The following is a 26,599-nucleotide window of genomic DNA, read 5'->3' as shown; positions in this document are numbered from 1 at the left end:
GGAATGTTTTCCGAAACATATTCGGTTAATCTGCTTCGACAGTTGATAATTCTTCTCGTCTGATAATAAACGATCCTGGACGCTATATTTTACGAAGTGCAGAGGTAATGGCCGTATCATCCATCAATGTCATTGACACCAGGATCAGGAAAATATTAATAACGCGTGCAAAGCAGACGCAAAAAATCGAGATGGGTCACATGTCTTTCGCTCGATCTCTTATTTTATTTCTAAGAGAGAGAGAGAGAGAGAGATCGCCGTTATCTCTTGGCGGCTGCATGTGAATACGTAACGACTTGCGCGCCTCGCTCTCACGTGCTTCCTCATCTCTTCGAGGGGCTCGCGGGTTCCGAGAGGAGTCGAGGGAACGATTAAGATAAACCGAACCGCTAATTAAGGGGGAGAGGCCAGGCAAGAACTCCACGCCGTGTTCTAGGCCACGCATCTCATACGCTCGAGCGTGTAACAGCTTCTTCTCGTGCAGCCAGCCAGCCCGCTCGGCCAAATGTCAACCGACGTCTCTCTCGTATATACGCGGTCGGTCAGTTTGCATCTCCTCGAGCGAGATCGCGATCTGTACACGCCGCACGATACGTATTGCGCGAAAAAAATATTTACGGTCAGTGCGGAATCCCATATACTCTGCGTATAAGAAATTGCGCAGCTGCGTTATATCCGAGATCGGAATGCGAACAGATTTGATGTGACGTAGTCGTGCGCATATATACGGCGTGAATTAGCAGATTATGAAACATTACGCATCATTAATCCTCGAGAGGAAAATATTTGATCTAATAGCGCCAAATTAACTTTTCGAACATTGAATAAACAATAAAAAAATCGAGTTTTAATTCAAATTCTTCTCTCTAACAATAAATGTTACTTGAGTAAATTACAAGATCAGTGTGAAAATATAAATTGCGGTAATCGAATTTAAATCGATTCCTCGGATTTTGGAAAACATGCTGGACGCTCGGCGTCACCCGGTATGTGAATTCGCGCGAGGCACCGCGTAATACCAAGGGATCACGGTGGACCGGCTAACGTGATTATTATAAAGTCAATACGTTGCTAACTCATCAGCCGGCTCCGCCCTCTAACAGCCCGGTAATATGCACCGGCCAAGAAGTCAGTTACGCTCTATCAAAGAGTCTTCGCTCTCTCTCTTCCTCTCTCTCCCTTCAACCTCTTATCGCGTCTCTCGCGTTACCTTCTCGTCTCTCGCGTTTCTCCTCCCTCCCTAGTCTCCCTTAAGCACGAGTGTGTCTACCTATCTACGTGGATAGGTAAGTGCCTACCTATACGCGTGTAATCTACCGACATACGTGCGGTATTCCTTCCATCTCGCTTCATCGCGCGTCATCGCTGTCTCTCTCCGCAAGGTCGGTTTCTCTTCACCGCGTGCTCTCCACTACCTGCACGTGCAATACACGCTTCGCCGTACGGTCCGCGGTATCTGCCGGCATCAGAACGAGCTGCACGAAATCGCTGTGTGCCTGCAATTATCCCTGAGAAATATATTACTTAGAGGAGCAGCGTGCGTGTGTGTGTGTGTGCGCGCGCGCGCTAAGGAAACGAGCCGGCGCAACTATTTTTCGTGGTCGCGCGATCTCTCGACTCCCTTACATATACGGTACGCGTCGAACATTATCGGGATTCATTTCGCCGATTTTTGAGGAAACCACCGCTGGATCGCGCTGCGCTCAAGTAGCGAGGAAACTGCGCGGACCGCAATTTACTCCCCCGGGGGATGTGGTGTTATTTCGGGATGAGATTCGTTACGAAGGCGAGTATAATGGAAGTTTCGCGCTCGACGATTGCTTTTATTACGGAGGGATTGCATTGTCGGGGATCCTGCTTCGGCATTCTTTACATATTCGCTTTAATCGAGCGGAATCCATTCGTTGCGTCGCTATCGCGATCGCGGAAAGTCGACGCGGAAATTGTCTCGTGTTTACGATATTACTTTCTTCCTCGTTTAATTTCATTATCTCAATTTAGAATTTAAAATGTTGCGCAGTCTTAATTTAAAAAGGATTTCGGACTCCTTTATCACGATATTGCATTTTCATCGTGGATCATTATCTCGATTCTCGCGAGCGTGTTCCTATTAACTTTCGCGCGGTAGGCGAGAAGCCCAGCATGTAATTTCTAAGAGCGTGCTCATTACTTTGGGATAGTTCGTTACGAGTGAATTATGAAAGCGACGTAGATCACACAGTTACCTTTGAACAGTAAAAAATCTTAACTACATTCCAATTATTTTCATCAAGGTTTCGCTTGATTTATCAGACGAGTGTTGAAAAAAAAAAAGGAATTTTACAATCAGATTTTTCATGAATTGTATTATGATGTCGAGCATGATTCTCGTTGTACGATAAAAAATCGAAAAAAAAAAACGAAAAAATCTTTAATGGAAAAGAGTGTTTGCTAAATAGAAAGATTTACAGACCGTGAAAAATCGCTTAGGTTAAGATAACGTTGATCGTGTTAACGGCGTCGGTAATTCTCCGCAAGAACAACATTACGGAATTATCCGTGTGCTCTCTCTCTCTCTCTCTCTTTCTTTCTCTTTACGAGACGCATAACGCCGCGTGCATCAGTGATCTATGAAAATTATCGATACTTATCGCGCCGCGGTTGCGCGCACGTGATAAATGCACGCACCAACGCACGCGTGTGAGAGGAAGAGAAATAGAACCGCGAGTCCGGGGAGTGTAACCGATAACGTAATACGGGAAAAAGGGAAAAGCAAGAGGACGCGCACCACCTCGCCGAGGAGTATCTGTTACATGCCTTATGGACAGCGCGGAACGCGTTATTACAGTCGGAGGGGCGGTACGGGAGGAATCGCGCTTTTTTTTTCCTCCCTCGACGAGAGCGGGTTCAAGGTCAGGGTTGGGCCCGGGTCGTTTCATTCATTCGTGTGAAAAGTATGCGTGTAGAGTCAGTCGGACCGTGCAACACGCCGCACGTACGCAGGTAGATCTTAATAATCCAGCGTCTCGATCTTCCGAACACGCTCGCGGAGCCGCAGATGCGTGATTGCTTTTAGATCGAATGTGTGCATAACGAGAGAGAAAGAGATGCGCTATCCGCTACATATCTGACAAATGAGTAATTCATCCTATATCGAGTATAATATGTATGCGCGTCTCAGAAACCGCGCGTTAGTTTAACTATCCTCTTGAAGTATACTCAACGCGATACAGAGTCGCGTCGTAAATTACTCGCAAATCTTGCGTAAGTCACGATAGGAGGGTCTACCGATCTCGCGTCTCCATATGTGGATGGATGAGATGTGCTGCGACCGGCATCCTCGAATCGGCGACGGGCCGTACGTAATGATGTCGTTACGCTGACAGCAAATATAGGTGCTCGAGAGCGCGTTCCAAGGTGAAGTCGTTAAGTCCCACGGGGCATCCGGACTTCTCCAGAGGGACGGGTGTGTTCGCGCGTCTCGACAGGTTTTCGTGGCTAATTTCATCGAGGGAAGCGCGACGATCGGTTTCTTCTCCGCGGCACGTGAGGTTGCCCGTGTGTGTGTATATGTGTGTGTGTGTGCGAGTGTGTTTGCGCGCGCGCGCGCGCGTCTCGTGGGTTCGGAGTCAGAGGTTAAGCGGCGTGATTGAGTCTTGCTTACAAGGAGCCGCCCTTCGTTGCTCCTCTCGGGCCCTACCTCTTGGGGAAGGAAACCATAATGCAATTTAAGCCATAATACTTGACTTTAAATTGAAAAGATTGCCCGAGGGATGCGAGGGAGCCGGGCGGTGCTTGTCGTCGTGTCTGGTAGTGGTGGTAGTAGTTGCTGGCCGCCGAAGTCTCATGGAGGATGAGGCGGAGAGGTTGACCGAGGAAGATCGTCCAGGAAGATCGTCGCACGTTTGCGCCAACAGAACATCGCGTATCGTGTCGAGCGACACGTAATCTCGCACGGGATGTACTTATTAGATAAATGATCACGCCGATATCGCGCCTACAATGGCGTTAAGCACCCAGTCGTACGATCTTTGAACTATCTTCTCGCACCTATGCCCGTCCCTCGATGCATCGCTTCTGACAACGATTAGTAGGAATCTCTCTTTCCATCGACTTCCTTGCCTCGCTTGTTCGAGAAAATCGCGCGATTATGTGTCACGTGTAATGAAAATATATACAGTTTGATCATGAAACGCCATTCTTGAATACGCCTAATAACTCTAATCATAGGTTGGAATAGAAGATAATCGAGTATGTATTACACAGATCTGATGATATATGCAATGAAGTGGTAAGAAAATCTTGTCTTATGCTCGCGCGAGATGTTGAAAACTTTCGACATTAACGTTTATTTAAACCGTACACGAAGTTAAGATTCTGAAGCAGCAGAGAGAGCGCACATAAAAATAACTCGCGGTGTAAAGAGAGTTAGAACGTGACCGGCACCTTAGACAGGTGTTAAGTTAAGGCTGCAATCAGCGGAGACGGCCGGAGTACATAAGGTGGCGGGTCTCGGCGTGTGGCTCAAACGGAAAGCAGTTTTCCCAATTGGCGAGTTTCTCCACGCTGACCGTCGTGCTGACCAGCGGCCATCTGTCGGTCCGTACCAGCGCTGATGTCCTGTTTTCCACCCGCCCCTCATCGTCCCAACGTCGTCTTCCCTTCTTCGCTTAAGCCGTCCTGCGGCCTCTCTCTCTTTCTCTCTCTCTCTCTCTCCCTCTCTTTTTCTCTGTGCACGCTCTCCGGCTTACATTTCCAATCAATAACCGATTGAACAAACCCCACCCCATCCCACCCCCATCTGTCTTCCCCATAGCATTCCAGCGAACTAACAGCCAACCAATTTCGCGTTTCGCAGTACAGATGCGAAGTTTATCATCGTTCACAATCACTTAGTTTGCGAGAAAATGAAATTTTAATTTCAAAAAATTATCGGAAATAATGTTTCTGCTTATGCTCGTATAATGCAATTATTTTAAATATGAATCGTTAACATAAAGATAAAGTATATAATGATAAAGTTAAGAAAAACATTGAAAGTCGAACATTGTTGTATCTGCGTTTGGGAAAAAAGGGAAGTAAAGATGTCAAGACATAACAAAAACAAGTGCTTCCTCGAACGCTTTTGCAACCCCGAGTACGTAGGCGAATTTCTCTCGTCAAAAGAGATTCAATTAACTGATACTTTAATCTGCCCACGAAAATCGTATTTTTCCTGCTTTTTGTTTCTCGCGCGGCGCTCGAGTGCCAGGAGAGGTTCCACGATGACCTGGCGCACAATAATTACCGACGAGAAGTTTTTTTCTCTTTCTCTTTTTCTCTCCTCTCTTTTCCTCGCGGCCAGTTTCTTTAAGAAAAGGAACTCGCGCGGCGGCAAACAGGGTGTTCCTGCGGGGCAGTCGAAGGTTGGGAGGAGAGCCCTTCTCTTCGTCGGCAACGCGAGATGATAAATCAGATAGGTGGCGGCAGCTGGTCCCCGGGAAATTGCCTCCCCATTGTACGAGGGACGTGTTATTTTGGAAAATCATCTCTCGGCTCTTTGCCTGCTAATTTCGCCCGGCCCTATGCTCGAAATTACTACCTACTTCCTGGGTCGCGGACCCGCAGTCGCCTTCGGTAAACGCGAAGTCGACCTGGGCATATGGAATGCGGTTTATGCGCTCGACCTATCGGCATCTTTTCGTTGTGAAACTCGTTTCGGCGTTAATCGGAAGCGCGTGTGCATTTTCATCATCGATTTCATCTTTGATCTGTGCCCGATCCTTTGTAAATTTTGTAGTTGACGTAGATGTTTCCGTAACACTCTCCTGCTAGTATTTTTATTATACATGTAATATTTTTAACGTTTCCTGCATGTATTTTTTTGTTGAATATGGAAAAAATATTGAGATTTTTCTTATTATTTTAATTTTTGTTTTATAATGTGAAATGTATAATATAATAGCACAATATGCAAATATTTTTGTTATATCAAAATAATTAAATTGGTTGCTAAAAATCCGATTGTAAAATATTGGCATTATTTTTCAGATAGATGATCAAATTAAACTAAATTAATTTATTTGTATGCATATTGCGTGCAGATATATGCATTTTTTAGTTTCAGTTTAAAGAGTTATTGTTAGACAATCACATCGTTGAGCAAAAGAAATTAATAATGACTACATTTTAAATAAATTAGGTATATGTAGAGAAATATTTTAATAATAATATTGAGAGAAATATTATGTACTTTATGTACTTTTGGTATATCGAATTTACCTTTGCATATTTTCTCTCTTTCGTAATCGTATAAATGATTGTATACGATTATTATAATATATATTATAATTTTATTTCAAGATAAAGTTGCAATAGTTTATTTAAATAATTTTCCACGCTGTTATTTTACATAACAGCTGTTTGAAATATATATTCTGAAGTTGTAAAATTTCTTCCGGGAAAATATGCCGACAGTTTAATAAAGATGTAAAGATACTAAGAATAAGCTACCTGCAGTTTTTGCTATTCGAATGTCATAAGGTTTGTGTAAATCTGCCTTTCATCAGAATCAGTAAAGCGACTGATGGTTTTGCTCCATTTTTGCGAGTCATAGAATTTCGGAAATAGGAATCTGTCGGAAACGTGAGACTGAATATTAAAAGATTCCTTTTCTCGGAAAAGAAGAATCTTTTCCTTTTGAGGATTTACAGCTGTTTTGCGTATTAACATGTCGAAAACTCATAGTTACGAAATCGACAGGCTAATGGGTATGTATAAAAAATAGAAGCTACCTTTGAGAGAGACTTCTCTTTAGGAAACTTTATGATTTTATTTGAAAAAATGGAGAAAGCAAAAATTTTTTTTCTATATTTCTTTCAGTATTACTGCGGTTGCTGAAGAAGATAAACATAGAATAATTAAAATTTGAATAATTGACAAAATAATAGCATTTTGCATTAATTTAATACAATTTATATAATTTAAAAAATCATATAACTCAACACAATCACAATAGATAAAGCTACATTTACTAATTGCAATTTTCGTTCTTCGAACCTCCTGCGGTTCGCGCTTTTAAGTTTATCATAATGAGGCGTATAAACTGCCCCCAAAACGAATCATCGAAAAGGCGACCTCTGATCCGGCTGACCTTTGACAATCGCGACACACGCGACATATGAGCAATGTCATTATACAACGTACAATGATGCAGTCCACTGCACCCTAGACCGATCTAGCTTGACCCTCGATCTTTCGCTTTGTCGCTGGACAACATACGGTTTCTCCCTTGGAAAATGCATTTGTATCAAATATTACGCGTGACTAGGATTATTATATATCACAAGAATTTTATAAAAATGTGTTAAATAATAAATAATAAAATATATAAAATTCTGTATATATACATGTATAATCCGTTTTATATATTGTATTATTAAATATATAATTTCTCTTAAATATATAAAATCCTTTTGAACAAATCTCTCTCTCTCTCTCTATTACAATTTCTTTAATAATTCAAAATAAAATTATTGCCAAATATCGTATATTTTAATGTGGGAGTTGCAAATCGCGAGATATATTTTTGCTCTCAATGGACGCTATTCTCAATACGACATTAACGCGACTCCCTGAAGACATTCAATCGATTTTAATTGGCGGATGTGTGTGTTGGGTCGCGCGTGGCGATGTCCCCTCGCTAGACCATCTAGAATCGCGGAACGTTTCCCGCCCGGAAATTTGTCCACTCTGCCTATTACCGTGCGCACAATTAAAGCCAATAATTCACCCGCCCCCTTCCCGCCTGGCAGAGGTGAGGGATCGCACAGAGGCCGATCTGGCACAGGCCGGATGAAAGGACAAAGTGTCTGCGCTCCACATTTTCGAGTGTGTCCATTTTCCCTGGTCGAACCCAACGTCGATTACGGTGATGGCGAGCCGACGCGGCCCTCACATGCGTAGGTAACAATAATGACCACTGACCATCTTGGCCATGAATATTTCACCCTGTGTCCCGATGATTCAATCCGACAATGGCCTATTCCTCCGGACAATGCTCTGGTCAAATGCACTGCTGTTGACGAGAAGGGGTGGTTGTAAAATAGGGAAGATCAGAGGCGACCTCTGACTCTAAAAAGCGTGGGTGAGTCGCACAGACCGCTTTTCAGTCGAGGTGATGGTTTTTGTGCGGGTGTCTTTACCTAAACTTCCCACGACAAAGGTAGTAAATAGTATTACCGCAAAATACGTATATATAATATAATCATTATTATTAATAATAATATTAATTATATTACGATTAATTGAAGGATCATTTTAAAGATGATATAATTTCTCTTCGAAAGTACAGATTTATAGAAGCTAAATAATTGTAAGGAAGTGCATATATACAATTAATGCACATTTGTAAGAGTTTATTCTCAACTATAATTTTGCCATTATAATTAAATAACGATCAGACGCGAACATACCTTGCTAGAGCCTCTTGAAAGAATTTGCTTAATACGAAAGCCATTAGTCACACGTTGATCAGACGATATAGAGGATAAAAGAATATACAGAAACACGCATTGCGATATCCGCTGATACACATTGCGCGCCGGTAAACGTGATAAGCCGTCTTATTCGAGTAATTACTGTTTTTGTATACTCTTTTGCAGATTTACCGCGCATACGTTAAAATGAATAGCACGAACGCTCGCTCTCGGCTTGATGCACGAGTCTGCCATTACACGCTCTCAGGCGTATGAATAATGAGGGATGGGCGTTTAATTATTATACTCATCGTAACGTATAATATACGGTGCATTGGAGCGATATCTTTTACCCTCCGTACGCGATATACGCAGATATATTTTCTCGGATCAATTATTTTCCACGTGCACGCCGTTATATACGCGATTATCCTGTAACTCTTTTGCTTGCTTTTATACTCACGTGAGGAAAATCGGGCCTATTACATCCCCCGAAATTTTGGCGTTTACACAGATTTTCCATAAAGAAAAATTTCGTTTATCGTCGATAAGATGCTTAACGATGCTTACTTACTATTTTGAAACGGAGCAAGAATTTGCAAGTCGTGCGTGTCGTCAACAAGAACGATCCATCATTGACCGAAGGTTCACGTTTGGGGCAGATTGTAGGCTCCATCGGGGCCGGCTGCATCTGTTTCCCTGTTTATACAATTCTCCCTCGTTCTGCATCTCTTTTCTCTCTCTCCCGTCCTCTGCAGAATGTATGTACATACATTCTCCTCGCTGGAGTTACTTCCCTCGTATTATTTCCCGTTGTAGCTAATAATGTAGTGCTACATATTTCAAAACTCGTTTGAGAAAAATCTCAAGCTCTATCGAATTTCTGTCATAATATAACTTAAATAATATTTTTTCCAATTTGCTTAAGTCAGATTGAGAAATAATTAATGTTTAATTATCGCAAATTATAATTTTACTCATTTAAAACGACAAAATTAAAATATGACATGTGTATAATACATTATTAAATACGGATAAAAGAATATATAACATGTATACATGTAACATGTACATTTTCTTTGAATTATATAACGTGGTGTGGAAAATTTTCTGTTTGCATGATGTGTCTTAGAAAAACATGAAACGACAAATTAATAACGATCAGAGCCGCCAGAAGAAACCATTCGACCAATCAATAATAAATTCGATTATATTCAGGCGGCACATCGAGAACGGTAAAAGCCCTTCCCGTACTCGTATTATCGAGCTCGGCTGGCATTAATTAAGACAATTGATTAATTAACCGAATTAGATAATCTGCAGATCGATCCGGGCGTAAAAGTAATTGAGCTCCGACGTATCGTTTCTTTTACAAGCAGAGGCTTTTTATTTATATTGTAACCCGCGATAAAGCTAATTCCATCGCAATTGCTTAATCGACATTCGCAATTATTATTACGAGCATGCAAGTCGCAGGGAACTTATTTTAGATGTTCGATGTTATGCTCGGTTTGAAACAGACAATTATGGCGTCGTAAAGCTGTTTGTCACATATAAGCATGCATGAGATTTCACGCGCACAACATAAGGTGACAATATGTTCTTAAGAGAGAAATATATGCCTAAAGAAAATCTCCTTTCTATTTGTTTCTGAAACTATTACTGAAAAAAAGGAAATGTATTTTTTTTCTCTAAACGCTTACCGCATTCTTCGATTTTTCATATTTACAATTATAATTTTTTATGTACATTACATTGATTTTTTAATAATTGAAAATAATACAGCATTTTTAAATTTTTTATTTCGTAGAAATATATTTTTTTTAAGGATTATGTTAGAATTATATTTATGACATAATTTTTTCATTGGAAATTTTGTATATTTAGGACGTAATTCTTTAAACGGATATTCTTATGCTCTTTTATCTAGCCGGAAAGGACCGAAATAACTACTTTTTATAAGATCCTTCTTTGTATTTTTTTTTTAGTTTTTTTTTGCATTAGAAATTAGAATCCAGGACATACAAAAAAGGATAGATATCTTTGTACAATTACCGCATATTATGATCATTACTAAAAATTGATAAGTATCTTTCTAATATTACGAAATTATATAATTTGTAGAATGAACTAACGACGAAATTAAAATAATTATTGAAGAAAATTATTATAATTGAAAAATGCAGCTATCTTAATTTTTTAGCTTATAACTTATTGAATAAGCAAGAAAAATTTTCAATAAAAAAACAATAAAAAAAAATCGCATCATAAAAATATAACAATTTAAAAAAATAATATATACATTTTGTATAAGAAACATTGATCTAATTGTTGCTTCAAAGAAGATAATTTTGCAAATTGCTAGTCAGCGAAATTAAAAGCTCGTGTCTATCGATGTGCGCTATCAAAAGAGAGAGATAGGAGAAACGTTTCTATAATTCAGTGAGGTACCTCTCGAAACGTTGGTTGAGCGGGATCGGGGATCAGGGGTGGATAATGTATGTACCCTTGGCTGCAAGAGCAGGAAGAAGGCGAGAGTTTGAGAAGCACGTAGGGGATCCATGTCTCTCTATCTTCTTCTCACATTTTCTCACTCTCTTTCTCTTTCTCTCTTTTTCGCACTATTGAGGATCTGCGGGGGTGGACTCTGCAGACCAGATGAGAGGAGGGGCTGTGCTGACCGATCGGGCTACTCTTGGTATACCCCAGTAGTAAAGTTGCCTCCGGCAAGTTAACTTGAGGCTTCCCTATTTAAAAACAAAAGAAAGTACTAGTTTTCTGCCGTTGTAAATTCGTGTTTAACGAGCATTAATTAAGAGGTATACGATTATTACAGGATTAATACGTAGGATTAATGAATCTTGTAAATATTGCTTTAAGTTTTAAGTGCCACTCGACGAACAAGGTTAATATACGCGAAATATTTTTTTTCTCAGTTTTTTAACTTGATAAAGGTCAAGTCAAAGATATTGATTGAGTAAACGATCGATATTGTTATTTGATTCTTTTACGTTAACAAACCAAAATATTCGATTAGGAATACGCAGCATTAATTAATTGTACAATCAGGAGCACTAATGTTGTCCAAAGTGCGCATATTCACAAAGATACTTTATAATATAAAATTCACCGATTCTTTTTATTTCTTCATAAAATAAAGTAATTAAGTGTCATCTGCGTAACTTATATTAAATAACACTACGTGAAAAAATACATTTTTCAAATATTATAAAGAAATTTGATCATTGAGTGTAAGCAAGCTTTTGATTGTACTATAAACAAGTGACGAGTAAGCGACTGGGCAAGTGTTGTTACAAATTCCAAAAAGGGAAACTTGAAAGGCTTTCTATTGACATCGGAGAAGAAGTTTTACCGCTTTGGATTTCGATTAATGAAGATAATGTACGGCGAAGGAAAATCATTCTTGAGGATAACTAGTAAGGATAATTTTTAATCATAAAAAAATATAATATCTCTAATAAAATTTAAAATATATTATATTTGAAGAAATTATTCTGATTATTCTGTTGACGTATCTTTATATTCAGTTAAAATAAAATTTGTTTAAATTGAAATATATATTTAATTAACGTTTTAATATTAAAATTAAATCTTATACTAAAAAATAAACTTATACTTAAAATTAAACCTTATTAATAATCTTTTTGTCTTATAAATACTGTCTATAATTATTTTTAAACTCTGTATAAAATTTCATCTTTTTTAAGCTTGTAAAAAATTTCTTTAGACAAATGTAATTGAAAACTATCAGTTACATTAATTTCTCAAGTCAATTAATTTCCATGTCGATTATACTGAGCAATGCTACCAGCATAATTCAAATTGCCTCGCTGGTTCGGGTGAATTTTAACAAAAAAAATTGCCTCTCCCGCATGTGTCGTTTTAAATTAGCCATGATCGCCTCTTTTCACAGAAATTTCTAACGTACTTATACAAAAATTTCTAGAATTCAACCCCGATGCCCACATTATGGTATGCTTTGGGTCGTCTATAACTGCCATCATTTCTTCCCCTCTTCATCTCGCCATGCGACATCAGTTTCGTATGTATCCCCAGTGAGCATATATTATATATTCAATCCTTATTGGTTCTTCGACTCGCCAAAGTTTTGTCGTATTATATCGTTTCATTTATAATCTAATATATATTTTTCATCATGTTTCATCTAGAAAAATAATAATATACGTATAATTCATCCTAAAATTGTATTATAAATAGTTTTAATATTCTTTCAGACTGAGATATTAAGAGCTTAATCTTGTGGTAGATATCATTACGTGGTCAATAATTGTGCCAGCACGATTTAAAATGCAAAACCCAACCCCCTTTCTGTGATTAGAGCGGCGTGCGGCAATTGGGGTTGCTTTTAGGTTGTGGGGGGGACGATCTCGCTATTTTAAACGTATAGCTTCCCTACGTTCTCTATTGCTTCGAACTCCGGTCGTCCCCCAATCCGCTCTGGATAATCTGTAGGTGCACTTGAATTATTCGAGTTCTCGTCACTCTCGTCGACGAGATCGGCTCTTGCGATAGTGCCTTTCAAAAATATTCTTCGTTTCATCATCCTCGATTGTGTCACGTACACTTACTTGATTTAATTCCAAGCTTTATGTAACAAATAAAAGTATAGATGTAGATCACTTTATTAAGGAATTGAATTTGCTGTCGTAAGAAATTTAAAATTAATTAATTTTTCCAAATAGCCACCAGCATAAAATTAGGAATTTTTTAAATTTACAAAAGATATCAAGCACTTGAAGTGATTCCAAGATAGGCTTAGAAATTTGATAGGATTATATCGGGATAGACGAAGAAAGGAAAAGGTCGAATGTGTCAATCATACTTTATATTATCAGCGTATTTCTCGTGTATTTATCGATTCTTTGAAGCGAAAAGAGATTATAAAATTAAAAGTCGGTGCATGCGTGCTTGAAAAAAAATTTTATACATATAGATTTTCTACTTTAATAATAATACTTTGTTCTTTATTAAACAAGATTTTTGACATATAAATTATCTTATAATCGGGAAGGATTTAATTAAAAGATGTTCTATTTTTACTTTGACTATTTTAAATATTATTCTTTGCAATTTATTTTTCTAACATTAATAGGTTTACATTTATTGTATAACTGTAAATATACTTCATTTTTTAAACTTATTTATTTTAAAACATTTATATTATATTATTACATATTATATTATTACATAAAATCTCTTTTAATAAGGTCCGAGTTAATTTGGCTCCAGAATTTATTCGTAACACCGTGCGAAGTTTGCATCTTTCCCTTTATGGCGCACGTAGTCTGCTCGCGATCTTGGGAGGGCAGTTTATCAGATCGTTATCAGGGGATCTGAACGCGTTCCTGCCCCTGGGCCGGTCACGATCGAGGCCCGATTGCCTCCGGCTCTCCTCTCGCTTCTCCGATTCTCTTTCTTACTTTGTAGAGCACCTTAATTAAGCGTTATGAGTTGAACTCCTCGTTAACGAAAGACTATATTCTCTGTATGCTTCGGACAGGTAGTTAGTTACAAAGGTAGTGCTCACGCACACATATACACACACAAAATAGGAATAAACTTTTTGACGTATCGCGTCTAACATTGAATGAATTTTATTGACAAGCAATTGCCATGCATATAAGGATTGGGAGGAAAAAGAGCACATGTCGAGAATCTAATGTCATCGTCGCAAAAAGAATGAATTATGGCGAGCAGTTTTCTGCAAAGGTACGGATTAAGAGGGAACGCTTAATTTTCTACTTACCTTTCCGCTCTGCCAAGCGTCTCGCACTCTGAAAATAATATTTCTCCGTTCGGCCGTCAGTAGCAAGATGGCGTTCTCGAATTAATTAATTACATCCCCGCCGGCGCGCTAGTACCTAACTCGATTTCGCGCAATTGAGTTGTTCCTTTCCAGGCGCGGAGCCCAGCCCACCGCGTCTTACCCTTCGCCCTCCTCCCGTTTTCCTCTTTCACATCGGGTTATTATCGATATTTGCACGCTACGATAATTATCGACCAATTTCATTCGCGGCTCTATTCCATCTCCCATTCCTCTACTCTCGCGAACCTCTAACTCGCCCTTCCGCTTTTCAAACGATATTTCCTCGGCATCGCCAGATGTTAAGTCTCGATGTATTATACTATCGAGCAATGAAAATTAGTAATGATAATTTTTTTACATGTAGACAACTTCTTAAAGACTTTTTATAACAAACTGTATATTTTAAATCTTTTTTTTTTTCTTAAAATATAGAAATATATGAAATATATTTAAATTATATGGTAACATTAATTTCTACTTAAAACATATGCTTGTGTATATTCACAAATAAATCATGTATTATTTAGTTATTTTAATAAAATAAATAAATTATATATGGTATTATAAAGTCATCATTGACTTCAATGAACAACAAGTGTAATGAGATATTTCGATTAAATCGCCGTTCGAGGTGAACGAATCGTCTAATCGGCGCGAATGCGACAAGAAAATTGCCGCACACGATGTGTGTCTAAATAATAGTTCTGATAAAAGAAAATCAGTCTCCATTATCTAATGACTTCCTTTTCCCTTCAGATATTCTTATTGCAGTAGCAAACAAGTGCCCTACGCATACTTCATTATATGTATATTATTATATACGAGTATGTGTGTGTGTGTGAATATGTACGCGATCGCATGATGTCGGTGCTGTCTGAGAAAAGTGCATGATATGAACCGCGCGATACCATATCTGGCCGTGATGGAATCTAACGATGGACCATCATTTTCTTACATCTCTCTTTTCAGCGGCTGTCGTTTTACACCCCGCGGTGTTGCAAACCGCATTATGGTACTCGCACCATAATTCATGGCATAAGCAACGCGTGGTTTTTTTTTTTTGCAATTCTCTAAACTGCCTATTTTTCCAGACTTTCCTCGATTGCACTCATTATTCTTCCCCGCTGCGCGGATATTGTAACGGACCCTTAATTTCATCGAAGACAATACGAAAGCTACCGCAAACTCCTTTATGCGACACACACATCGCAGAATTCCGTCTTTCGAAACTGAATCATACACGCCATGTAGCTTCCGCTTGGCGCCAGAAACAGAAACTCTCGGCGGCTGTAATGCATGGTGCGGATTAGCAGCGAGCCTATTGTTTTCCACTCTTGCGCGAGGAGAGCGAAACACACTCTGCCACACTATCCCTACCCCAATCCAGATTTCCGGCCACCCTCGGAGGAACCATCTCCGTGCTACGCCCACGCTCGCCCTTAGTTATAACTTAATTACAAGAAAAGCTGCTCGTAGAGAGAACGCCGGCGGAACCGCCGGCTCTCGAAGCGATATATATTAGATTTTCCGTCATTAGAAACTTCTTGCCCCGGGAAATTATATCTCGGTCGCGGGAAGTGGGGAGGGAAGGGGCGAGAAATAGACGAGACGCGGGTGGGAAAAGGGAGAGACAGGCGAGAGAAACGACGGCGGGATATTCGATTTCTTTTGTTGCCGCGTGCGCGCGCGCGCGCGAGACGAAATAGAGGAAGAGGGGGGGGAAGAGGGGGAGCTTCCACGCGCGCGGATTTCCGGTCGATGGAACAATTAACGACCGAGGTAAGGCTCTTCTGGATCGGAAACTTTGAGATATCCTTCTGCCTATGTGTCTTGAGCGAGAGATGAAGGCGCTCGAGTAAGTTATGGACGTCGATTTTGAGAATGCATTGATTTATTTGCGCATGATTAATTAAAGATTTATGTTAGATAAAATTTATTATTTATTATTCTAAATTTTATTTTAAATTTAATTTGATGTTAGAACTGTCTCAAAGCTCAACGAGTGAATACAGTTTATCATTCTAAAATTAGACATGATAGGAAACGAAGGAAAATTTCTCGGGGAATAAATATATATTCAACTAATAAATAAATATACAGTTTAGAGGAAAATGATAAGCCAAGCTAGAAGCTAAATTAATTACGATACGTTAATTATAACAGCGTGCATTTTATTTCTGCAACTGCGCCGTACAAAGTAGGCTCGGAGGAATCTGCCTTGATACGGGATCTACAAAAGGGAGGGCAGGGAGGGTTAAAACCTTTGTCCTCGAGAGAAACGGCGCCAGAGCGAGTATCCGGCGGATCAAAGGGGAAACGGCGGCGATACCGGCCGATACCGCGCGGCGACGCGATGATATTCAAGATGTTAATTGCCGACAAACCTCTCTAATTACCGCGTAATTATGAGCAGCAGCAGTAGCAGCAGCAGCAACACAGCGGTCGCGCGAGCGCGAGATAGGCTTGTATACGCACACAGGATCTCCCGCATATCGCGCTTAATTGTCAGGATTGTATACGAGGAGCGTATCCCTCGCGCCGACGCGGCGCGAGTTGGCTATTGTGCCAATTAAGGCAAATTTCCGTCGCTATTATTTTTTCTTAAGTGGTTTATACACGCGTCGTGCGTGCGTTTTGCATTCGATGAATATTTCATCCGCGCGGATCGCCCATTTAATCGACACGCCACGTCCATTAATTAAAATCGCTTGAACACGAATCGATTGACTTATCTGATGGTAAGATAAACGCAACATCGTCGTTCAGCAAAAGTCGATGAAAAGGCGGAATACTTGACGACTTATTACTTTGGTTTATTTTGGAGGTTTATCGCATCGATTAACTGTTCATCTCTATTTTAAACCGCTTAATTAATTTCCTTTAATTATTACAATGTCATTCTGTATTTTATTGACAAGTACATTGACGGTCATGTTAAAGTCATGTTATTTGAACATGTCGCCATCATGTTATTGAATAGATTTTTTGGAATATTCCAAAGAAAGCTGACACACCGGCATGTTGGTACAGACGCGGCATTTTATTTTCGATATTAGCGTATGCTGCATGATCTAATTTAAAGCTCGTTAATCACAATCTGCCACAATTTACAGCTGCTGATCAAAATATCGTGACGTCGAATCTGTATAATAGACGGAGATTAATAGGTGGTATATATAATTTTTCAAGAGACTTAAATTAGCGTATCAAATATAATATACTCGATTTCTTTCGTTCATTTAAGTATCGAAGAAAGAAATTAGAATTTTTTTGAAATAAAATGGAAATAAAAAAATATGAAAAATATTTAAACAATTTCGCGTGTTCTCAGTCATTGCAATGTCTGAAGGAAATTTTCCATCCCGCGAATAAATCAATCGTGATATCGATTTTTGCTCTTCTTTTGTCGCTCTCGATGCTTGGAATATTTCACCGTCCTTGTCGCTGAACATCTCGATTGTTCCTAACCGAGGAGTTTTCTCCTCGCAGGAATGTCTGCTTCCATTACTTCGCCACGTGAAGCACTTTCTTTTTCCCCTCCTCTGCGCGGAATACAGTCCGCACTCCCCCTTCGGGCTCATGGAAAACCACCCCCATGGGTGACATGTTGGTATACGCGTCCCTGTTAATGGCCTCTCGTTCTCCAACGGATGTGCAACGAAATCGGCGCTATCCTCTGAACGTGTCTGTGCATTATCGCGAAGATTTGAACGAAAAGACGGTAAAAGTAAGATGCGTATGAAATCATGCATCGCATTATTATTGTTAATAAGACAAATTAAGACAGAAATTCAATTGTCTAATGATTTAGCTTCTTGATTCATCACTGATGGATCTCTTCAATTCACGAATGTGCATCATTCTGGTGCGCCATTGTGCGTAACAAAACAACGAGGGGCATGGAAGGGCGTCTCGGGGGTTAAAGCGCGATAAAAGAAAGGGGTCGTGGACCTTTTATGCATTCGAGGTGTGGCACGCGACCCCAACTCTTCCAAGTCGCGACGGACTCATCAATTTCAAATCGCTTCTCTCTCCCGCGTGCACGACCATCCTCTCGTCTACCTCCTTCGTTTATTCGCGACACCCCCGTATGCAACATCACCGTCCATCATTCACCTAGGGCGCAATTGCAGCGCCCTTCTGCTAATCCCCTTCTTACTGACGGCAGTTATTTCAAAATCTATCAGTTCTTTTCGCGAGATTAAGTGCATTTGATTATCGCATAGACTGATTTAATCCGTCGGACATCCATTATATAATATTATATGTAGGATGAGGCAATTTGGATAGCGGACATTTTTGGCATAATATTAAGTACTTATCGCATAAGTATTAATTAACGTTATATTCGTTATATTATTAGTTTGTTTGATGCGATAAAATAATTTCTGAATATTTATATTTTTGTTTAGAGTGATGATTTAACAGTTTAAAGAAGGAAAATTGAAAATTAGTGTCGACTTATCCAAATGGCCTCGCTCTAATTGAGATGTTTTAATCCTAGGAAGAATGCATTCGATGTGCTCGATGTCCGCATGGCATTCAAGACATCCAAATATCAGAGGCTACATCGGAGATTGACGCAGATTCCCGGAAATGTCTCGAAAGAAAGTGTAATTATTTTATATGAAAACATTATTGTGCACGAAACGCGTAGGTAGTAATTGAAACAGAAAGAAGAGAGAGAAAAGCGCTGTTATCTGCGTCGCAGAAATTTGATCGATTGGTAAATGTACGTTTCTTACTCTTTGATTACACCGGTATTTATTTTTTACACGCTCGCACACTAAATAAATACTATATTGCATTATTATATTACATAGTTATATACACATGCAATAAATAAATGTGTACTTGGTATATCTCTCTCTTATTAAGAAGAACGATACTTGTTATAGTTAATCGAATTACGCGATCGAGAAGAATATTTCTTTATTTCTCCGTTAATGCAAAGTATTTAGTCTTCCATCAGATGCAAATCGTTTCTCGATGTATTTTTCACGTCTTAAATTTTACTTCTAAAATTCTTTTAAGGCTAAGTGTAAACTGCGTTTTAAGGGCCTCACATAACTCGTTCGTTTTTAACGCCTCCTGCTTTCGACTTATCGAGTTATCATTAAATGTGCGTTCTGAAAGTGCTCAGCCGTTGAAGGGGGCCAAAAAGAGGAGAAAGAAAGAGAGAGAAAGAGAGCGACATCCCAACCCTTCCGCCCGGGTGGAGCAACTCTCATAATAAGAGAGAAGGCTCGCAACCACCTCCACCATCGGCCACTGCCACCCCCGTCGGTCCGAGTCGGCGGGGGTTCGTTGGACAAGGCGGTTGCTATGGAAACGGAAGATCAAGTGGGTTACCAGCGTGGCTCGCCCGGCGGGGTGAGACGGGGATGGCTATGCGCCGGGGTGGGTTGATTTCTTCATAACGGCCGCCATTATCGCGCCCTCCGACCGTGCCTCCCGCTTCCTCATTATGTCCCGGGGCGGAGAGGAATATTCTTGTTTCAAAAATAATCGCCGCCGACCAGCTCGCGAATGGCGCCGTTTGTAATTGGAAAAAGTCTCGGCTCGCGTATAAGCGAACTTTCTTCTCTTCGTTTCTCTCTCTCTCTCTCTCTCTCTCTCTTTCCTTCTCTCTCTCTTTCTCTTTCCCTTTCTTCCTTTTCCGCGATGTTCCCAGCCGGTTTCTTTCCTCTTCCGCTTGAAAAGTTTCGAATTTAAAGTCCCATCTAACCTGTGGATTTTTTTTTCAGAAACGCGCGCAAAAACTATTCTCGCGATTGAATGTTCGAAAGTTGGGTATAGTCGTGTAATTGCGCGTTTTTTTGCAAATTGACAAGGTCTTCTCGAGCGGCGAAAATTTCCGAAGAGCCCTTCTTTCTTCCAGCATCATAAATACTTGAATATCTGCGAACGTCGATTTTGAAAAATCGATGTTTCCAATCGTGGCGTTTCATATTTCCGCGGCGATGCATATGTATAGCTTCGCGTTAAGAATATTCGCAGTCCTATCGTGCGCGCTCTTTCTCTCTCTCTCTCTTGCTCTCGAAATAACGGCGCTGAATCGAAGATCTCAGGATCACGTGCGGGCATCGCGTGGTCGTCCAATCGACTTTCGGCGTGAGTACTTTGCCGCGATTTCTCATCACTATTCACGCGCGATGCAGGACGGCGTATGATTTTCCATGGTGGCCGGTCGTTGGTTTGCGTCGGTCGACCGGAACGTGGTTTCCATATCAGTTATCGGCGTCGGGGTGGCGGTGCATACATATCGTCCGAGCGCGGGTTCTCAAAAATTGATGAGAGGGCCGGACTGCCGCCACCCGCGAGAACTAGATGTATCCAGGTGCCGCATCTCGTATTCATGATCGCTCGCGGCGTTGGACGGTACGGGAGGGGACCGAGGGCGAAAAAAAATATGGAAAAATCAAGTATTGCACGGGCAGGGACGCGGCGCGTCGCCAAGAATCTACGTCGTGCCAAAGCACAATGCGTTCTACTCGCTCACGGAGATGGATCATTCGTCGCGATCCTTTTTCGTCACGTGGCTCGCGATTCACAGGAAGCAGATTGAACGTCAAGCATTGCACTCGTTCGTCTTTGCCGGACAAATTTTGCATTCGAGTATCGATTACACATAAAAGTAGGTGCGAACGTGACTTTATTACAAGTGTGCTGATAATCTATATTATTATTTAATTTAATTTCTTTTATGATATCCAAATCAACGTAAATAATTCTGCATGTTACGAGATTAAATCTCTGGTTGATAAATAATTCATAAAGTACGCGCAGGGTGCATTTAATTAAGACATCAATTGTTATTTTATTTTGAGGAATATGTACATATATATAAAACTACATATGACAAGATTGGCAAAGTCGTGCGCAGCGTCCCTGTCGGAAAGCCGCATCCATTAAAGCGAGGGGCCGGAGTGCGGTTAAACTACCGCAAAGCACTGAAATGTCAGCATTAATATTGCAACCGTCTCTTGCAACCGCCGACCAGCGGTCGCTCTTCTATGCTTATTATACTTATTGTATCGTGCCGTGGGCTTAAATATTAAAATCTCGTTTCCGTCCACGGCAACGTATATACGGCCACGCGCCGGATTGATCGAGTTTTATTAATCGACTCACTCGAAAATATCCTCGCGATCCTATCTTCGACGGGTTGCTCGTATCCTCTGAGAAATCGATTCGAAAGTTTGAAAATTTTATTCGAGCAAAGAGCGCAACTTGTCAACAAAATTTTCTTACAGCAGATATATATATATTTAAATTCTAATAAGCGCACGTCGATTAATCCATCGCGCCGAAGAAAAAGAAAAGAGATCCAGCCGATCGATAATCGGCCTTCGGCGAAAGGAGATCGTAATCGCGGGATAATAACGGACTCGACACGCTTCCGTCTTCGCGGCCGCGCTTCGAACAGACACCTGTCCGCGCTATTCGAGTTATCAGTTACAGGTGTCACGCGTGTATGTATACATCGCGCTGAGTGGGATATCGCTCTTGATGGGTGTGCGCGCACGAAAAGCACTTGTACGACGAGGTATATAAGGCCGTCCATGCCCTTTATGAATACGAAGGTGCGGGGAATATTCGGGGCGGTAGCCGCAGACACGCGATTCCCCGGCCGCGGACGTGTCGAATTAATAAGTGAAAAAGTGAGCGCCGACAATGCCGTGACGTACTCCAGAATTGATGTCCGGCCGCGGAAATCTCAGTCGACGACGCAACGTTGGTCGCGTGGAGCGGCATTGATCGCTCGAGGAATCGGGGAGAAAGGGAAAGAGATGTATTTTATTTCCGGAGCGATTCTTTTGGGAACAAGCGAAATATAAAGTTTATGAAAAATTCAATTACGCCAGTCCATAGATTGTCAAATGTCACTAAAATAGAATAAAATGGTGCTTCTCTTAGTATATTTTTATTTTATTTTTACATTCCAAGCTCTTTTATATTGTGTGAAAAAATTATGTCGAAGCAAATATACTGTTATTGTTGGAGGAACTTTTGCGAAGATGGAACGCGATAGAAATTATCCATGATTATATTCTGTATATGGATACTAGGTGTAATTTACATTTTTCGACATGAAGTGAAATAGAGAAGAAAGGAGAAAGCGCGAAAATATATAGGACTGCATTCGTTCGCGTGCAATGAGATAAAAAAAGTGCATGTGCAAACCGTAACTTCTTTATGGTCCTCTGGAGAGTCGCCGAACGAGGCGAAGGTGCATCGTACTTATCTCCGTTCATTCCTATTTAAAGGCGGCGGGCGGCTCTTCGACAGTCGGTATTTCATTTTGATAAATTGTCGTACCTGCTGACGTTTACCATTAAACGAGAATTTTGTGAGACATTCGTATCGGTAAAAGAATCGCGCGAAGGCAGAAAAATTGATGTCGACCTATTAAGATACGTTAAAAAAATCCGTACTTTTTATCTCTACATTTTTTTATATTGTAAAATTTACACACGCATAAAAGCGTAATCGTTGTGTCTTTCCGTGACAGGATCGTATCATCGATGTTCTTCGATATCGAACCAACAATCAATCGATCGATCGCTATTGATGAATTATGCATCGCTTGATACTCTTCTCCCGTGATACTTTTTTACGAAAGAAAGATTGCCTGGGGCATTATTACATTTGTGCACGAGGAAAAGAGGAGCCTCGGCACGAGACAAATTCTAGCTGGATATTTGCGCGAGGTCGCTCTTCATATTTAATGTAAGCGCGTACTACTTTCCAGAAACAGTCCTTCGCTCGATAATGAATTGGTCTCGTCAAGGAACTCGCATTGTTTAATTTTGCATCGACCTGGATATCTGGAATTGCATGTGAGTCGTTAGCAGACAGATATACACAGTCTCAAAATCATGAAATGATGTTTTTTCACCTGACAGTTTCCTTGTGTAATTAATTCAAAATTAATTTTTTTCTTAGGAAGATCATTAACGAAAATTATTATTTATTATATAACTTTGCAATTCTTGATATTATCTTTATAATTAAATCTCAAAGTTTTATTATCTTCATTTAGCTTCTTCAAGTTTAGTATATACAACCTTTTTTTATTTAATTACTTATAATTTAAAAATCGTTGATACCTTGATATTTTTAAGGCGCTAAAGAAAAATCGAGACGTTCTGTAAGAAACAATTTATGTGCAAGGATACATTTTCTCATTGTCAGATAATTAAACGCTCATGTGCACACCTTGAAGAATAAAGAACTGACTAAAATACATATAATATACATTATATATTGTAGTCAACTCTGGATATATAAAGAAAACTCGCTAATCTTTCAATACATATGTTGCTCCGAATGCAAGAGAGTCACGACTCCGAAATCCTTATCATTCCTTTTACTTGGGAACTATATCTATGTGCTACGTGGTCGTTATTCCGGCTACTATTTTCCACACAGTGGACACGTATATCCGCCTATATTTGTGGCGGGTTATCCGGCAAAAGTATGTATTGAAATGTCGTCCTGGTCACAAATACGACGGAGGAAAGGAAAGAAAAGAGGAAAGAGAGGTGGGATTATCTGAATACAGTCGTTTCAGGGGTGAGTTGCGACCCTCTAGGGGGTAGTAGGTGGTCGCCCCTGGAGTCTGCCGGACCCCCACAAACTTGTCCCTCTCGCCGAGTGACGTATGGCGGTCATCCTCGCGCCGAATTACCGTCATCTTCCCTTTCTCGTCTCCTCTCTCGAAAAGGGTCCATCAAATAGATTATTTGAATATCGATCGATCGCGCATTCGCGGCGAAATGAGGGCGCGCCGTCGCCCTATTTTCGGGAAATTGCGATTGGCATATACTTCTCCATGCGTCACGATGATCGCCCGTGTTTTAGCATAATTCGACCCGCAGAGCCTGATTGATAAATGCGTATTCTGATGCTATCTCTACCGTCCAGTCCGGTTGATCCCCGGTTTTAATCAGGGCAGATGTGGGTTTCCTCCGAGTAAAAATATGCAATATTCGTCACGTATATTAAGGACAGTGCAACTGTCGGCAAAAGTAAATCTCATATGTATATACGCGGAATTCGAACAATAAACCAGATTCGCAAAGTTCGATATTATTAAAATGATAATGAATACAGCAAGAAGTACATTATTCGGTCTGTATCTGATTATCTCGAATCTGTATCGAGATTCTTTTGACGATCGCTCCCTGCGCCGCCTTGCACTCTTGTATGCACTTCTTGCTATATTCTTTTATAATTCTAATAAAATCAATGAAGACGAGAGAGAAGCTTGCGCAAAAGTATTAAATCAATGTCTTCGTTATCGTCGTTTCTTCGGTCGCGCATCCTCTTTTATTTTCGAAAAAAGGGAAAGCAGGTACACAAGTAGCCCTAATGTAATTAAGATAAAACTATATATAATGCGCATACGCGCGCGCTTGGCAATTCAATCGAAACAAGAAGCATTTGGTATCGCGTCATTCTTACGGGAAACGAAGATTTTCTCGATCGGTTTATAGCACGGCGTCACTAACGAGGGCCTCGTTGCACTTTTTGTTGCAGGCAGCGACGCGCTCGGTCGAATCGATAAGGAGGAGCCAGCCTCGCCAGAATCCATACAAGGTGAGTTTGCAGAGTTTCATCGCTCGCTATCCTACGTTCTTGATACGATTAACGTATCGGTGTCGTTTAACCTTCGCCTTTACGCCGGACATAAATTCCGCACGAAGATGATGCGACAACGAAACGGTCTCTCTCTACCTCCGCGATAATGAATCCGCGCATAGTCGTTTTCCAAGCGTTCTTTTCTCTAAAATATTCGTCGAGCCTCATAACAACAGTATTTTGAGTTATTAATTTTTATCGCATCTTGTTTCAAATTATTTAATACGATATTAATTCGTACAGTGAAACACAAAATTTTTACAAATTTTGGACATTTGAAAATTATAGAAATATAATTTAACCGCGATATTTCGCTATCTATGATATGTAATAATTATCTTCAAAAAGATGATAGATTTTAGATCGCATAAGAACGAAATGCATCTTATCATGGGGCTCATATCATTGTTGCATATCTCGGAATTTTTATATGTGAATCCCCCAGTTTCCTTGGAGCCTTCGGTTAATGTTTTCCACGTAAAATATGTCATAAAACCAATTATGTTTGGCAAACGTCGCTCATCCGGCGCCGGGTAGTTTGTTATTTTATCTTGATGAAATCTTTCGTTTGACCGGGCCTTTTATCTTCGAGGCGATTATCTGTCAGCGATGTGCATTTGGTACGAGATTTTTTTATCAGAATCATAAAAAAGTTTATCAAGAGGTCCAAATTATAGAATCGTCGACAATCTTCAAAAATTCAATTCTTTTTCGAACCTTTTACAAAGGTTTTTACGAAGCGGAACGAAGACGAATTCGAAGCACTAAAATTGCAAATAACTAACTTGGTTCTCACGCGACACCTATTAAATATAACAAAAAATACTGCAAATTTTTAGTGTTATATCGCGTGGGAAAATTTCGGTTGGAGCTGTGGGATTATTGTAGCAAACAGAAATTTGAGGAAACCAATTAGATATAAAATTATAGGATATCATAATTATCAATATATCCTATAATTTATCTGTAGGTTCTATTTATACATAATATAAATACGAAAATTTATACATGTCTTTTTAATTTTATCGCATATTTTAAACTTGAATACATTACATGATCAATCACACGTCTCAATAATCAATAATATTATATATCTAAAAATTGATATTAATCAAGTATTATTGGTGTAAAAATTTTGTCGATATAAGAGCTTATTAAACTCTAAGGGTATATTTTAATAAAATATATACGTCTCTCGTAAATATTAACATAATGCGTACGCTACGCTATCATCTAAAATATATCCAGTCGTTTAAATTCTTGCGTGTGTGGCAAAACAAACTTTTGTATAATAAACCTAATGAGGAGAATCGTTAGTTCCATGAACGTGCGTTTTGAGAACGACGGGACGAACTCGAAGAGGGTGTCACGCGTCACGAGATCTGACGTATCGTTGTTCGCAGAAAATGTGCGATAATGAGGAAGATGACAGAATATAACGAATGCCGCCAAATAGCTGCATCTGCAGAATTGAGAAAGTTGCTCGATGTTAAAACTATAGCGCGTAATTCTGTAAATGGAATTGTGTCAATATCAGTATGATGACAATATTTCTTTTGACTATCGAAATAATCTATCTTTATTGCAATAGTATTTAAATGCAATATTCTCGCAATATTCAAAATTATTTTTAACATCGATATTACATATATTATTGCATTATATAAAT

At 39.9% G+C, this 26,599-nt stretch overlaps 1 protein-coding gene across 2 annotated transcripts in view; it reads left to right on the top strand.

Moving 5' to 3' along the window:
- LOC105254219 (POU domain protein 2) overlaps positions 1 to 26,599 on the top strand; it is a 124,023-nt gene that overhangs the window by 71,377 nt on the left and 26,047 nt on the right. For both annotated transcript variants that reach the window (XM_020028425.2, XM_025406018.1), the window contains exon 4: positions 24,829 to 24,888. In XM_020028425.2, coding sequence (XP_019883984.2) covers positions 24,829 to 24,888 — 60 coding nt within the window. The remainder of the gene's footprint in view (positions 1 to 24,828; positions 24,889 to 26,599) is intronic.

This window comes from Camponotus floridanus, unplaced genomic scaffold (genome assembly GCF_003227725.1).
Source record: "Camponotus floridanus strain SB8 unplaced genomic scaffold, Cflo_v7.5 scaffold13, whole genome shotgun sequence".
Lineage (NCBI taxonomy): Eukaryota > Metazoa > Arthropoda > Insecta > Hymenoptera > Formicidae > Camponotus > Camponotus floridanus.
The sequence above is the reverse complement of the archived record's forward strand: the minus strand, read 5'-3'. Positions and strand labels throughout refer to the sequence as shown.